The following is a 17762-nucleotide window of genomic DNA, read 5'->3' on the forward strand; positions in this document are numbered from 1 at the left end:
GAGGTCAAACCCGGTACTAGTAAGGTGTACCTAATAAAGTGGCCAGTGAGTGTATATGTCAATTTAATGAAAAAGTAGCCAGGAAAAGCCAGAAATACAAGAAAAGAGACATGTCTTTATCAAAATGATGTGAGTTCATGATTAAAACTAATGAAACAAATATCTTCCAATAAACTAAAAATATATTTAAAAAAAGTTAATCGACTCAAAATTAACTTCAATGAGAAGTTTTCAAACCCCATTGACAGATGTTTGTTAAAAGCTTTGTTTAATTTCTGAAAAAAAAAAAACAGCACTTTATGACTTTATATTGCATTTCGAGCAAACATATCAGGTTTTAATGATGTTTGCATTGGAAAACAAATTTCAAAGAAAAAATTGACGTCAATTTATTCAACTCAAGATACTGTGTCAAATTAAGACCATGCTTGTGGTTGTTAACAGTTGGACGAGCATGATGAATTTTATGATTTCTATGTAACTTTATTTATAATATTTTACCAACATTTGTGCCAATTGTTACGCAACAACTGCATGCATAGTTAAATCCAGATCAGGAGCGTTTGACATTAGTGACACAAGCAGAGCAAATTCTTACATTTCAGAGGAGGAGTATTCAGGAGCTTTCATCCTAGTGCCCTCCTTCAGTCGGCAGCAGAATTCCTCATCAATGTGTAAGCCAGGGTAAGGGGAGGCACCTGGGGAGAAGAAAGAGAATAATGGGGTTATCAAGACTTTTCCATGAAATAGAGTTCTGGCCACTTCAAAGAGACTGACAAGAAACTCACTAAACTGTGAAGTGGGTTGGAAGCACAGATCAATGGAAAGACCTCAGCACAATCAGCATCACTGGGGCTGATGAGGACAGCCGACTATACTTGGAGACTCTAAGCAAAGCTGTTTTCTTCAGAAACACTACAATATTAAGACCGCGTGAATTTGCAGACGGTTGAGACTTTGCTGCAAACTTGCAAAAACCATGATTCATGAAACAATATTTTCATTTACTCGACTGAAATCCCTTTGATAATATCTGATAACCACTAAACTATGCAGATCATAACAATGAATCTCAGAAAGGGTCGATCTTTCATTAAGCCCCCCTCTGACATGGATTAGGTAGTCATTAAAAACAAATACATTAACAGCACTCGAAATCTCCTGCAACTTTGGAAATAGAGTCCAGTAGATGTGGAGTGCCTAAAAAAACAGGCACATGAAATTTAACTCCACAACACAAAACATTAGAGTGTACTTTGGGTGCGGTGCAAACTTTTCTCCCATGGACACTATCAAGTAGCAATAATAATTTGATAAACTTTTCGTGTTAGTCTATTTGACACCAGCTTAAGTCAGCGCAGCTCAGTGGTAATGACAGCTCATAGTCATCAGTTAGGATCCTATTCCCTCAATATCACTAATCATTTATTATTCACATTGAGATTTTTTGGATGCTGATTTATTTCAACATGCAAAATGACACCCTACTATTTTCCCACAGATTTGACTGAATCCATTACAGTAACTGTGGAAGTTGGGGGAATTTTGCTGTGGTTTCCGGTTCATTTATTAAGCATTTCAAACTTACAATAAATGGTAATCGAGTGCAGACAGGCAAAAGCATTTCAAGAAAAGTTTTAATTAACTACACTGTAAAAAAATTATATGAACTATTAGTCATGACAGCATGTTTTTAGTTCATTGTAACTTATTAAACTAAGTTAATCATGTTCTAACTTAATTTTATAAGTTATGCAAGTCAGTTTAACATAATAGAAGTTCAATGGACTCATAAGGTTAATTTGATTCAGCTTAAAAATGTAAGGCAGCCAGGATTTCTTTTACAGAGTATGATCCAAAATTAAGTAACAAAAGTACCATTGCTAACTTCATCACATCATACAACCATAAAAACATTAATTACGCACTCACTCAAATTAATTTTAATTAATTGTACTTAAATATAATTAAAGGAAGCAAGAAAGTCACTGGTTTGAATCCCAGGAGGCGTTTCTGTATGTAGTTTGCATGTTTGTTAGTTTGACGGTTGTGTTTCCTCCGGATGGTCCGGTTTCCCCCACAGTCCAAATACATGCAATATAGGTTAACTGGATAAACTAAAATTGACCATATGGTATGAATGTGTGAGCGAATGAGAAAGTGTGTGGGTGCTTCCCAGAACTGGTGGTAGTACTTTCAATGCTGGGTTCTGGCTGGAGAGGGCACCAGCTTTTTAAAAAGGTAATTGCCAGAAAAATTGGCAGTTCATTCCTTTGTGGCAACCCCTGATAAAGCAGAGAATAATGAAATAATTATAATTATACGTAATTAATTGCACTCAAACAGTATTTGATTTCTACACTAATACTGTCCAAAAAGCACAAAAATGTATAATGAAAAAATCACTTTAATTACAAACTAATAATATTAATAATAATGTCTAAAATTGCATGTATATAAATAGTGACATTAAAACAGTTTGCTCAGAGGCTTTAATGACAGGCCACAGACCTTTTTTTTTACAGTCTATGCCACAGATGGATTGTACATGCACGATAACCTTTAATGGTAAATGGCACAGAGGGGGACAGATATTTACATTTAATGCTGCCTGGTAACTGTGGGTTTACATTTCCAGTGGGGAATGAAACCTGATCAAATGGAAAATGATTCCTCTGTTTAATGACCTCTATTTATGATAAGAAAACACACTGTTGAAGTTCACAGATGTTGTTGCACTAGAGGAATGAAAATTGTTTTTTTCTCTCTGCAAGCTGACAAGGCAATCCTTTTTGTTCCCTAAGGAAAATTTAACAGCAGCTGACAGTTATTGCCCTCTACATCTGGAGGAGGTTGATAGCGCAGGGCACCTCATGAGCCTGGTTCATGCCAGGTGTCTTTGATTGAGGACCCTCAACTTTGTTTTATTTCCATTCGGATGCAGCGCAGCATTTGTGGAGCTGCCTTTGCTCCATGTGTTTAACTTTGAAACGGGTGACGAATCCTGTCTGGGGTTTTTGCTTTGGTGTAAAATGCACCGAACCAGTAAAGCAAACAAACAAAGTCTAAGCAATGTTGCTATAGAAGAAAGGAAGGAAAAGCCGACACTTTGTTTCATGGAAAACAGAGCCGAAAACTCCATCAACTGAACTCACAGTGAATACATAAAAGCTTAATTATACTTTGATTGTTTCACAATCGAATCTCCACAAAATGTTTAATAAACAATGTATGTGATAAAAGTAAAATAAAGCATTAGAGAGTATTTTAAGTTCCTGAACTGTTGCTACAGTGCTGGAGGTGTCTTCAATGAGTAGTAATTGAATACAGAGTATATAAGTTATGCTCTTAGGATCTTTATGTCGAGGGGCGTTTTGCTTCCTTCCGTCAATAAGGGAAAAATTTGATCTCTCTCATGAACATTTTTTCCGTTTTTTGCAAATCAGGCATTCTGTGAAGTGTAAATATTCTAATTCCGAACTCTGTCCAGAAAACCATGTGTTTTATGATATCTTTAGGAACCCCCTGATTCTAGACATCTTCTAAATTTGTGTGTTTATTTAAAGGTTGTGTTACAGTATTCTCTATGAGGTATCCAGTTGCCTGGAAAGAAGATTTGGGAGTCAAACTCTCTGCAGACACATGGGACAATTGTTTGACTTCAATACAGTCATGCACAGTACACAGCAGACACCAACTGATTCAATTCAAGGTCTTACATTGTCTACACTACACTAAAGCCAAGCTGCATAAAATCTTTTCCTCTGTCTCACCAATGTGCGATAGATGCAAGACGGAAGAGGACACGGTTGCTCACGCCTTTTGGCTCTGTCCCTTACTGAAGAGATTCTGGACAAACATTTTTGACTGGTACTCCAAGGCTTATAGCAAACCTTTTCTACCAAGATGCCGAACTTGCCATCTTTGGCTTCTCACAATACACATCTTCTCTCCCTCAAACAATGCGAGAGTCTTTAATGCAAGGCATGGTGGTGGCTAAAAGACTAGTGGTAATAATTGGAAATCCCCTTTACCCCCCTCATTCCAGAACTGGATTTCTGACATGCTATCTGTTATTCAAATGGAGAAACTCAGATTTTTAAGAACCAGCTCCATAAGAAAATTTTTGGCTACTTGGGGTCAATTTCTTGATTTATGATTTTTGACAAATCTATTTCTCAAGAGCAATCCACTGACCCCTCTGAGGTTTAAGTTTAAGTCCGGTTTAAATTCGGATGTGCAGTGCATCCGGAAAGTATTCATAGCGATTCACTTTTTCCACATTTTTTTATGTTACAGCCTTATTCAAAAATGGATTAAATTCATTTATTTCCTCAAAATTCTACACACAATACCCCATATTGACAATGTGAAAAAAGATTTTTTGAAATTGTTGCAAATTTATTAAAAGTAAAAATCCTGAAAATCACATGTACATAGTTATTGACCGCTTTTGCTGTGAAGCTCTAAATTGAGCTCAGGTACATTCTGTTTCCACTGATCATTCTTGAGATTTTTCAGTAGCCTAATGGGAGTTCACCTGTAGTAAATTCAATGGATTGGACATGATTTGAAAAGGCATACACCTGTCTATATAAGGTTGACAGTGCATGTCAAAGCACAAACCAAGCATGAAGACAAAAAAATTGTCTGTAGACCTCCGAGACAGGATTTTCTCGAGGCACAAGGCGGGGGAAGGTTACAAAAAATATTTCTGCTGCTCTGAAAGTTCCAATGAACACAGTGGGCTCCATCATCCGTAAGTGGAGGATTTTTGGAACCACCAGGACTCTTCCTAAAGCTGGCGGGCCATCTAAGCTGAGTGATCGGGGGAGAAGGGCCTTAGTCAGGGAGGTGATCAATAACCCGATGGTCACTCCAGCTCCAGCGTTCTTCTGTGGAGAGAGGAGAACCTTACCGAAGGACAACCATCTGTGCAGCAATCTACCAATCAGGTCTGTATGGTAGAGTGGCCAGACGGAAGCCACTCCTCGCCTGGAATTTGCCAAAAGGCATCTGAAGAACTCTCCAACCATAAGGAACTAAATTCTCGGGTCTGTTGAGACTAAAATTGAACTCTTTGGAGTGAATGCCAGGCATAACGTTTGGAGAAAACCAGGCACTGCTCAATACCAGGCTAATACCATCTCTACAGTGAAGGATGGTGGTGGCAGCATCTGCTGTGGGGATGTTTTTCAGCAGCAGGAACTGGAAGACTAGTCAGGATAGAGGGAAAGATGAATGCAGCAATGTACAGAGACATCCTGAATGAACACCTGCTTCTGAGTGCTCTTGACCTCAGACTGGGGTGACGGTTCATCTTCCAGCAGGACAATGACCCAAATCACACTGCCAAAATATCAATGGAATGGCTTCACAACAACTCGGAGAATATCCTTGAGTGGCCCAGCCAGAGCCCAGACCTAAATCCTATTGCACTCCTATAGCTCTCCCGAGAGATGTGAAAATGGCTGTACACCGTCGCTTCCCATTCAACCCGATAGAGCTTGAGAGGTACTGCAAAGAGGAATGGGCAAAAGAGGAATGGGCAAAAAAAGACAGTTGTGCCAAGCTTGTGACATCATATTCAAAAAGACTTGAGGCTGTAATTGCTGCCAAAAAGGCATTAACAAAGTATTGAGCAAAGGTTGTGAATACTTATGTACATGTGATTTTTCAGAGTTTTTATTTTAAATAAATTTGCAACAATTTAAAAAAACATTCACATTGTCATTATGGGGTATTGTGTGTGGAATTTTGAGGAAATAAATGAATTTAATCCATTTTGGAATAAGGCTGTAACATAAAAAAGGAGGAAAAAGTGAAGTGCTATGAATACTTTCTGGATGCACTGTAGATACATTATATAAATAAATTTTTTTTTTAAGTTACACTCTAAGGACAGCAATGGTATTTACCAAGAGAGAAGATCTCCCACATAAGCACTCCAAAAGACCAAACGTCACTCTGAGTAGTATAGATCTTGTCAAAAATCGCCTCTGGCGCCATCCACTTTAAGGGAAGTCTAGCCTGTTAAAAAAAAAGATAAGCACATTATGTTAGAGCCACTGTCACCTGTAAAGCTACCATTCCCAATTACTATTCCACATTCAATATCGTGTAGCTTATAAAACACTGTCTATTTGATTATACAATCTGTGTGACGTCTTGGCTCACACTTGACCACAAGAAAACATCCTTTGACCAGAACAATATTTTCAGGGCTTATAAAGTGACTATCAGCATGCCAAAGACTCTTGGCATTCACAGAATTATTTTATCTTCGTCCAGATGAACATTCACAGCGTCAGTGGTTTTTGGACTGTTATCATTTGTGTCCATCACACTAAGTAGTTTTGAAACACTGTGTGTATTATACAGACTCGCTGCACCATGTATCCGTGACCAACATGAAGTAATTGGATAATCTACCACACTTACGTCTCCTTTGCGGACATAGTCTGGGTCCTTGTATACGTCTCTTGCAAGTCCAAAATCGCAAATCTTCACAACATTGTTTTCAGACAGCAGGATGTTACGTGCAGCCAGATCACGGTGAATACACTTGTAGAAGTAAAAAAGAGATGCTATTAGAATGTGATATACCTTCTACACCTTTATTTTTCATAATGAATGCTTTAATAGTGGAAATATGTTGCGTATCCACTTTATTTTTCGTCATACTTCAACTGACTTGGCAAAGTGTCTGTAGTGAAGATGCATTTCTTTTTTTTTTGTCTTATTTGAACCATGTGTGGCATTGTGCTGTCAGAAGAAGCACATGATGGAAAGCTGCGATAATATAAAACATGTGGAACTGCCATTGGTGAAACTCTGACCTGAGGTGAGATCTGCATCTTTAGTTTGTGCCAGCTAATCTCATCTGCTGGATGTGTGTCTTTGAGTGTGTTGGATCAATAAAGTAATTTGGGTTTTCATATTCTGCAGTTTTGGCAGAACTGCTCAGAGAGTTGCCAAAATACAGAGATTGATTGTTACTATATAGCATAAAAAGCCAGAAAATTGTTTAAAAAGGAAATTGGTATTAAAATGAGCTGCCACAACAAACTAAGAATACAACGATTGATTGAGCCATTTTTCATGAAATCTTGAATAGGAAAAGCATGACTCTTACTTTTCTCGAAGCCAAGAACTCCATGCCTTTAGCCACTTGAAAGCTGTAGCAAATCAAGTCTTCCAATGTGAGCACTTTCTTATACAAATCCTCTTGCTCTGCAAGAAAAGAGTAAGAGAGCATCAGTGGCTAATCAAAACCATTGTTTTGTTACACAATCCCCCCCCCAAAAAAGGAATTTTTATACGAATCTTTGAGTCTGCATTGTCTATCAAGCTTGAGCTACCCCAAATCCCTTAATACAGTCATAAATCTACTGTTTACTATCAGTACATCCGATAGGGAGATTCAATGAAATGACTTCTTTATATAGATGCAGAAAGCAACGTGCAGTTTGTCAACGATCCTAAAGTGAGCGGCTTGTGGGTGGGTCATCCACCTGAGTAAACAGTTTATCAAACCAGAAATAACTGGCGTGGGACTGCACAACCTAATGTACCCATAGCAGTCTAGTTCCAGTCTTGAGGCAGGAAATTAGAAAAAGCTCTGTGCGCAGTGGGTGACAGTGGCTCATACAAAATATCAGTTGTATTTATGATTCCCTGAGGAAGCCACCTATCAGATTGAAGGGGAAAAAAACAATCAGTGGAGCCTTGAGAGGAGAGAGGGAGGGGCGGAGGTGAGGCAGGGGTTGAGAGGGAGGAGGGGAGAGGGGAAGGAAGACACTCAGTCGCTACCTTCCTCTTCTTCCTCCGAGTCGCAGTAGCTCTTATCTTCAATGAAGCCGGAGCTGGCTGAACTTCCGGTGCTCGCCACGCTCTCCAACCTGCGTTTGATGAGCTCGCTCAGATCACAGCCTGAGCTGGAACGAACAGCCTTACCGTCCTGAGACTGAGGGGAACACACTTTGGTCAATAACATGCTCACCATGTCAAATCACTGCTGAATGAACAGGAGGCGTCACTGCTTACCTTGTAAACCACAAAGTCACCTCTCTTACTTCTCAGGTAGTTGGAAAGATTTCCATACTTGCAGAATTCCACGATTATCATTAGTGGGCCTAAGTGTAAATCAAACCAATTGTTAAAACTAAGCAGAAAAAAATGGGTGAATTTCAAATCTTATCATCCTCCTCTTACCTCCACGCTTTGTGCAGGCTCCTAGCAGATTGACCACATTGAGATGATGCCCAATATGGATCAGAATCTTCAGTTCAGACATTAAGGCTCTCCATTCGTTATTTGTTGCTCCCGCTGTTGAGTGTAGATGAAGTTGGAGGAGAGGATAAAAGGAAAAAAATAATTATTGCAATGTCCTGCGTGGTCAGAAAGGATTTTTGTTTATATTGTTAGAAAAACATATGATTACATTGTGGTGTGTCTCAAGCATGCAAGACTGACCATCCTTTACGTCAAATTACAGACATTCTATTACCCTTTTAAGACCATTATATATTAAATTTAAGACTTTTACATGGTTAAACACTAAGGATTTTTGATAATGGACCAGCTGGGCCAATGGAATTTTTAATTTTTTTGCTTGTCACAAAAATCAAATGTAATGACTTCTTTGCCACATATTTTAATGTGTCAAAATATGAAAACTCTAGTTGAATACACTTTTTTTGTTCAACAAACATGTTTAGTTTTTTTATTAACAAGTTTACATAGTTAAAAAGTATATTTATTAAAGAACAAATTACATGAATAATCAAAAATATATACAGTATTTGTTGGCTTTTGGTCTAAATGGATTGAGAATAACTCAATGTGTAATTAATGTGTTTCTGCTATGTCTATTTATAAACATTATGTCCACTCCCCCTTTCTTCTGTAAATAGTTTTTTTATAAATGGAAGACCATGGGAAGGCATATGTTGCTCTGTTATTATCATGAGTAATTGAGTTACTGTTTATAGTTTAGGGATTTTAATTTGGAGAATTTTCTGTATCTCTTTGCAATAAAAATTGAGATGGATTGTTGGTGATTGGATGAATCTCAGCCTGATTGGTTAGCTTTACTTGGACAGAGGAAATTTAAGACCTGCTTAAAATTATTGAAGACCTACAACACAATATTTCAGTGAATTTAAGACTTTTTAAGACCCCGCGGACATCCTGTTTACTGTAATTCTCATTTGAAATGAGAGATTTACTGTCAATATTGTGACGCAAATGACCTTGTGCATGGGTACTTCTAGACAATGTGTCAGTTTGTCATTCTGTACTCAGAGCTCACAGCTCACTGTCAAAACTGAAAATTCTGTCATCATTTACTAACCCTTTACTTGTTTCAAACCTGTTTGATTTTCTTTCAACACAAAAAAAGATATTCTGATAAAGCTGGAAACCTGTAACAATCGACTTCCATAGTTATCCTACAATGAAAGTCAATGGTGACAGGTTTTCTGCTTTCTTCAAAATATTTTCTTTTGGGTTTGACAGAATACAAGAAGAAACTCATAAAACCATTTTTGACTCAACTTATTTAAAACCACTAAAGGATAAAGTAAACAGTGAGTAAGTTTTGGGGTGAATAATTGCTCTAAACAAATATCTTTTCCATTTATTTTCCATTTAAACTACTGAATGAATTCAATGTCTAACTATTTAACTAGCTCTATTCTGATTACAAACACATTACACTGATTACAAGTATTACACTATATGTGTGTGTGTCCAAAATAGTTTGAGCAGCGCTTTGATAATCAAGATAAGCATCAAGTTCACACAGAGAAAAATCACAGGAAAGTATGAAGTTAAACTTCAAAGCCTGTCATTGTTTTAAAGGAACCTTAAACAGACAACATAATGCACGCCATAAATTATGCTGTACAGATCAACATCTGGAGGCAACATTTTTATAATCCGTCTATAGGATCTGAATGAGAGAAACAGCACTTTACCAGTTTCTTAGTAGTTTGAACAAGGTTCTAGGGAAATTTGTGGTCAGGAACATAATCCTGGTGACCTCTTGAGGTCGTCGAGTCAGACTGGGGGGCTGTTGTTTTAACACGTCAGCTTTCCTGTGGTTTAGGCCCATCAAAATGACATTGGAGAGCTATGTTCAACGTTGAGCAGTAATTTGAACATGATTCATACCAAAGACACCTCACAGTGACTTTTACTGAGAGGAATATTGGTGCTCCTAGTTTTAAAGTAGGGTAAGGAATGAACTCAGCATGAAGTGCATTTATAATGTCAAACGGAGGACAGTCACCTTTTTTTTCCTTTAATTGTTAGATTTATTAAAATGTGCAAATAATTAAACAGTCATTGGTTGATTGAGAAGGCTACATCATATAAAATGCGTGTAGACAATCGTTGTAATAATTTGACAGGATTCAAATAAAGGGAACTGCATTTTATTACCTGACCTGTGGTGCATGAGGAGGCATCAATCTTTCCTTTCATTATATGATTAATGCACAGGGAAGATTAATGCAATGACATGAGAGGAAATGCGTATCTAAAGAGTCGACAGATTTATCATCATCAAGAACAGACGAAACACCACCAGCAGAGCGGCGCTCATCCCTCTGCCAGAAAACACCATCACTAAACAAACGCTACAGCCAGTTGACCAGACGGAGAGAGTTTAGATAAATACAATCCTACTAGACCAAAATATTTGCTTTACTTTAATGCATGACACAAACTTCCCGCGTTTATTGAATATTGTGGCATTATAGCAAAGATTTTGGAAAGTAGCAGTAAAATAATAGCAAACATCAACCAATTACAGAAGGTGAACCGTGCTGGTCCTGGTTCAGTGTGATCTAAGAAACATCTGTTCAGGGGTCGCCGATAAACGCTACGTGAGTATTTGCACATTCAGTTCGCTTTCGTTTGCTGTTGTCCAAGTTTTTATATCTGTGGATTATCACATTAATGCAGAATGCAATACCCTGAGCAGCTGCTAATTATCTTCATATGTACTCAAGAAACATGCACGATAACTAGAAGATTCGCAATGGACAGGCTTTGGGTTTCGATCTCTGATTAGATATACAGGACTAATGCCTACAATACTGTCATAAAATAACTTTGCACATAATTTTATTTTTGCAAATGTGTAATATAAGGGAATGTACAGTAATGTTGATAACATTCATCTAAGTACTTTGAGTTCTTGTACTGTGTTTCTCATGATCTGATAGCATTATACTGTGTGGTCTGAAAGTCTGAAACCACAACCAGCAAGTTAAAAACTTAGTCATCGACTGAAAAAGTAGAACTGGATAAACACAGACAGATTTATTTTTGCTTTCACTGAAGCATTCTTTGGATCACTCTCAAATAATAAGGTTTTACACAAACGTCTGAAGTTCTTGCAGCTTGATAGATGCTGTCAATCATGGTACCAAACCAATAAATAAAAAGGACAAACTTTCTTTCCACTTATCATTCCAACATTAATATAACTGATAATATATAATCACTTTTGGAGCCCACTAAAAATAACTCGTTACAGTTACCTTTTAGCATTTTCACAGCCACTGTTTTGCATGTAGAAATCTTGTCGATGCCAAATGCAGAGGCCTCTACAACTTTTCCAAATGCTCCATGGCCCAAAGTTTTACCTGTTAGAAAAAGAAAGAGAGAGAGAGCTCCTACATGAGTTTGCCGTGTCCTGGGGGCTCATAAATCACGCAGGATGCCCTGTCAGGAAAGATGTGAGGCTCTAATTAAAACAGCCTGCAAAGGCTGTGACTGCCTGACTGACCCTTTACTGAGAATTCATGGAGCAGTTAAGACTGAACGACAGAAGCTGATATCTAAAGGCATAACATTTTCTTCTGAAAACTTATACAACCCTGATGCCCACCATTCCTAAACAATAGACATGAGGATTAAGGCAATTAAAAATAAGAAAGAGCCAATTGTGTTGAACTACTGCATGTATGGCTAAGTTTTGTGTGCTTGGCTCCTTACAAATTCCATAGTGCCATAGGAGAGAAACTTAAACTTGAATTCATTAATAGTTATTTACACTTGACAGCAGCTATGCATTTGTGTTTTAATTTGTTAAAAGCATTTTAAGAGAAATTTGGTCTGACATAAAAAAGCCTATTTTAAATAAAAAAAAGGATCTTTGAATTCACCGAGTCTGAGGCGATCTTGAGGAAACTCCCATTTGTTGCTGTCATACGGTAGACGGTCACACTGCTCATCGAGAGGCATCTGTTCAGGATCCATGATGATGGACAGGTACCCTGTCTTCAAATCTGCTGAACTTGGCTGGTAGAATAATAAAAAAAATCTTGAGAAAAGTCAAAACAGGATTTTGTAATTCTTTCTATGTAGGTACATGGCTGCTTCGATGCTTACTTTCAGAGCAAGAAAAATAAAACAGCTGAGCAACTCAAGAATGTTGGTTACATAAGCATTAGTGGACGGAAGCACATAAAGTTCTCATTTAGTGTTTGAAGTCAGACAGATTTGTATTTTTAACAGATTAAAAGTGCTTTTATTCAGCAAAGAACTATGAACGAAAAAAATGTAAACAATTTGAACCAGTTATTTTCATCATTGACACTAAAAAGAAATGTTTCTTGAGCAACAAATCAATCACACTGGTGCAATGATACTCACCATTCAGATATGCTATCATAGAAATCCATTTTAAATGTATATAAACATAAAATAATTTTATTCATTATACTACTTCACACTGCTGTTGTTTTTATTTTTTAAATTCTAATCAAATAAATTCAATCTTGAAGAGCACCAAAATTGTACTGACACCAAACTTTTGAACAGTTATGTAGAGAAAAAGTTTAAGTACAATAACAGCAAACACCTTACCTTTCTTAATTTACGGATAAAGAGTATGAGCATAATCCACAGGAATGTTGCTGCTGCTCCAGTCGACACCAAGATGATGACCTCAATATTTGGTTTACCATCTTCTCCTGTGTGCAGAAACAGCATGTTTTCAAGGAGAGAACCATATGTACCATTTACCACATTATAATGGATTAAAAATTACAAATGTTATTTGCCCATATAATCATGTTATCATTAGGGGGCAGTTGTGGCCTAATGGTTAGAGAATTGGACTTGAAACTAAAAGGAATCTGAATTTATATATTGAAATGAGGGGTACTGTTTTTTTTAAGGAGTGCAGTCCATCTTTCAAACACTCTGCCTCTTTAAAGAGATATCTCATCAGTAGGGCCAGACAGAATCTGCGGACATTTTCTGCTATTTCTGCGCAGAATATTGTTGAAAATCTGCGAAATGATTTTGGGAGTATAACTAAAAACTTAATATATGAAATAAAAAAAATACCTTTTTAACTTTTATTTAATGCTACAATGCAAATCAAATTACAGCCACTTTATTTGGTAAACAAAGCAAGTCTTTAATATAATAGCTCAACTAAAAGACAGAAAATATTACTTTACAAACTGTTATGTAAATAAATCATATGAATATTTTCATATTGGTCAATAATATTACTGAAATTAATTTAAAAACTGAAATATAAAATTTACACTCATTTACACAAGTAAATAAACAGAAGTAATGATGGGCTAAAAATCTGCGGAAATCTGTGGAATTCTGCGCACACAGATTCCGTGTGGACCTACTCATCAGTCATTATTGAACATCCACAAAGACTACATAGAGGTCAAATCCCTTGTGAAAGCCAAGGATCCTGATTTTAACATCCAGACCCCCATGATAAAACTCTGGAATTTGCATGGTATTTCTGGCAGCCTTAGTCTCACTTGATAGCTTTTCAAAGTTTGGCCAAAAAAGGCTATTTATCCTGTTTACATTACTCTATGGAAACTTGGAGAGGAGGGCTTGAAACTTTTGCAACATCTTTACAATGACTGACAGGATGTTCCAAAACAGGACGATTTGTACAGTCATTGGCTGATTAAAAGGGAAATTTTCACACATTGAACAGTCTGTAACAAAGACTTTCCCCAGCTCCCTTGCTGTCTATAAAAACATGTAGACCAATATTAAATGTGAAGGACTTTTGTTGAAGATTATTGTAAGGAAAATTAAATGATGTGACATTTAAGCAAGCTTCTGTGAGCTTTTTTTCAGTTCTAGAAGACATAAAATGAAGAGCAGGTATATGTTATAGAACATGAAACCTTTCCGTGTTCAAAAAAGCCAAAAAACTATTCTGTCCTTTAAAGTCACTACAAAGAAAACGGACTGATTTAAACTACATTCTTAGAAAGACAAAACTATATATATATATATATATATATATATATATATATATATATATATATATATATATATATATATATATATATATATATATATATATATATATATATATATATATATATAGTATCTAGACTCAAATACATTAGGTGTGTAAACAGTAATTTGCTGGCTGCAGTTCATATAGCAACCACAACAAATATCATGGTACTAATAAAAAGGGTTTCTGAATTCTATGTAGTCTGTAAAGTGCACAATTTATGCTCTATAACATGAATGATGAACAAAGAAATCAAGGCAGGTCAAGGGTTTGTCATCATCCAAGTACTCACCTACTACAGTAATGACCGCACTGGTTTTTGCTTCCCCTTCATCATTGCTGGCACGACACTCATAAATGCCTTCATCGTCCTTCTTCACCCTCTCAATAATTAGAGTGCCATCATCTTTTAGAGTGATTCCTGAAATCATTATTAAAAGAAAAATCAAACATTAACACCATACAAAATGGAACTGTCCCGGGTCTGATGACATATCTACATTTAAAGAGACAATAAAATATAGCATAAATACATGTATTGTTTTCTCACCTGGTCCCTCTGTGACAGGAGTCTTGTCTTTGTACCATGTGATAAAGGGTGCTGGAACACCATACGCCAAGCAGGCCAGTGTCAGGGTGCTGCTGCTGTTCACATCCTGATTGGTCAGATTCTGCATTAACCAGGGCCCTTGTCTCTCTGATTCAGAAAACAGAAAGTTGCACATTGTTATAATAAATTTAAGCAATAATGCAGCAGGGAGAATCTGCAAAAATTTCAGACCATCTAGTATTCTAAAGAAATTTCAGCACATTTTACTGCAGAACCATGTTGGTAGCACTATGCAATATATTAGAAATGAATTTATTATTATTATTATTATTATTATTATTATTATTATTATTATTAATAATAATAATAATAAAAATATGAAAATTAAAATATATATTATTTTAGAAATAATATATTAGAAATGTATTGTGCTATTAGAAATTACATTACAATAAGTTATGTTCATTTTCTGCCACATTGCACTGTATCGTATTCCTATATTTAATTATACATGAGTATTGGATCATAAATGTATTTATTTTGTTATTATAAATAAATTTAATTTAATAATTGTGTTTTGTATTGCATTTATTCATGCCATTTATGCAAATATATAGGCTACTAAAATAATGCTATAAATATAGTCACAACAACAATACTAACACTACTACGAATAAAATGAATAAAATGAATAAAATGAATAAAATGAATAATAATAATAATAATAATAATAATAATAATAATAATAATAATAATAATAATAATAATAATAAAGACAAATCAATTTGCTTCTTGATATATAAAACTCACCATCAATAGTCAAAGCAGATGTGACATTGACCAATTTATTGGTGTTGATGTTTAAAGCCTGACATTCATAGCCGAGTGTGTGGTTTCTGGAGACATTGGGCAGCTTGATTGACAAAGATATAGTGTAGGGCTCAATCCGCAGAGTGGTTTCACCTTTGGGCACCTTATGGCCCAGCGGATCATACCAACTCAGCCTATCGTAGAGGTATCTTGTGCCTCTGCAAGTCAATGTAATGTCATCTCCAGCAACTGCAGTGGAGGGCTCAATCTCAAAAGGCTGTGGGTGATCTAGTGAAGATAAAGGAAAATGAGACAATTAAGAAGCTGAAGAAAGGAGATGAATTGACATGAAACGTCATTACACACAATATATTCACTGTGTACTTTTCATGCATAATCTGCAATCAGCAAGCAGACAAAGCGTGACTAACTCACAAAACATATGGCTCATAAGAGACCTGAAACTACACTATAGATCTACTGTTGAAAGACAATGTCGTTCTCTGGCCCACACTACAAACACCAAGCTGCACACACTGCAATGCCAGGAATGTCAAATTTGCAGTTATTTCCTGTTTCATCACTCCTAATTGGAAGCACGTTGTTGGCGAATGGCGGCAGCGATGGCTGACCTAGAGCATTACAATAGGAACCAGGCTAAGGCCAGACCTCGAGGGAACCACTGAAACGCTTGTTTATTCACAGCAATATACGTCCCACCAGAGGAGACAGCTGTTATTACTATTTCATCCCTCCGACCAGCATTCTTGCGCACAAAGTCATCTTCACCTCTTGCATAGCACAGAATATTCTCCAGGGTTTTCGGTTCTTTTCTGGAGACGTGCCACTTGACATCCACCATTTTATCTCCTGTCTCCATTTTTATTGCACAGTTCTCATTTTTCACGCTTCCCCAAACCTCGGCTGCTGTTCGCCGCAGCTCATTTTTTCTCATCATTCTAATCTAAGCAGCTTTGAAAATTCTGACAGCCGACACACTCTTCATTACATAACTCGGTGAACGGGTTTCTCATTTCAGAAACATTTGACCCTGGTCAGCGACATATAAAAGTGATTCATTTTAAAACAGGAATTGGCATATTAGTGCCTGAGTCCAATCCAGACTATGCGAGTAGAGTGGAAGAACAGGGTCTGGATTTGCATGTTTTTGCCTAGAGTGAAGAACTTTTATTTTAACTCCAATACTGCTCAATCATAAGCTTGAGTTGACAGGCGAGAAGTCAGCCAGAATTCACCATGTAATAAAACACAGTGCTATGAACAGCTGAAACAAAGACGCAAAATATTCATTAAAAATATAAAAACATTTCTATTAGAATAGCTGACATACAGATCATGGATGTAGTGACAACCATAATAACAAAAGTCACCAGAAAATTATTCAAATATTTAGTTCTTTATGAAAATAAAGGGGCGGCACGATGGCTCAGTGGTTAGCTTTGTCGCCTCACAGCAAGAAGGTCGTTGGTTCAAGTCCTTGCTGCACCAGTTGGCATTTTTGTGTGGAGTTTGCATGTTCTCTCCATGCTGGTGTGGGTTTCCTCTGGGTTCTCCGGTTTCCCCCACAGTCCAAAGACATGCGCTAAAAGTGAATTGAATAAACGAAATTGTCCGTAGTGTGTGTGTGTGAGAACGAATGTGTATGGGTGTTTTCCAATGCTGGGTTGCAGCTGGAAGGGCATCCGCTGTGTAAAATATATGCTTGAATAATTGGCGGATCATTCCACTGTGGCGACCTCTGAAATAGAGACTAAGCCGAAGGAAAATAATTGAATGAAAATAAAGTTGATCCTTTGTCTTGACTATCAAAAACTTTATGCTACTACTATAAGTAATTATTTGTTAATGTGATAGTTCTGGTACTACTCCAGAGGCGTAACAACCAGGGGGTTTTCCCTCTCACTTTAAGAAACAGGCGATTCTGTCCCCTGTCTCCCCCGAACTTTTTTTTATATAGCTCCAATATTTCCACCTGTGTTCTCCAACCCTCATTATTTTCATATTTTCAAGATTTGCCTGTCAGGTTCTGCTGTCTTTTGTTGCCTAAGTGTACTTTACCAAATGTTAGTC

General features: G+C 36.8%; 1 protein-coding gene across 1 annotated transcript in view; it reads right to left on the bottom strand.

Annotated features, from left to right (window-relative positions):
• kdrl (kinase insert domain receptor like) overlaps positions 1-17762 on the bottom strand; it is a 64022-nt gene that overhangs the window by 16873 nt on the left and 29387 nt on the right. The window contains exons 13-25 of the mRNA XM_056471767.1: positions 15672-15959; positions 14862-15008; positions 14604-14732; positions 12883-12989; positions 12180-12315; positions 11553-11657; positions 8215-8328; positions 8047-8135; positions 7813-7966; positions 7136-7233; positions 6442-6564; positions 5919-6030; positions 599-698 (exon numbers count right to left, since the gene is read on the bottom strand). Of these exons, the coding sequence (XP_056327742.1) occupies positions 599-698; positions 5919-6030; positions 6442-6564; positions 7136-7233; positions 7813-7966; positions 8047-8135; positions 8215-8328; positions 11553-11657; positions 12180-12315; positions 12883-12989; positions 14604-14732; positions 14862-15008; positions 15672-15959 (1702 nt within the window). The remainder of the gene's footprint in view (positions 1-598; positions 699-5918; positions 6031-6441; positions 6565-7135; positions 7234-7812; positions 7967-8046; positions 8136-8214; positions 8329-11552; positions 11658-12179; positions 12316-12882; positions 12990-14603; positions 14733-14861; positions 15009-15671; positions 15960-17762) is intronic.

The sequence above is a fragment of the Danio aesculapii genome, chromosome 14 (assembly GCF_903798145.1).
Source record: "Danio aesculapii chromosome 14, fDanAes4.1, whole genome shotgun sequence".
NCBI lineage: Eukaryota > Metazoa > Chordata > Actinopteri > Cypriniformes > Danionidae > Danio > Danio aesculapii.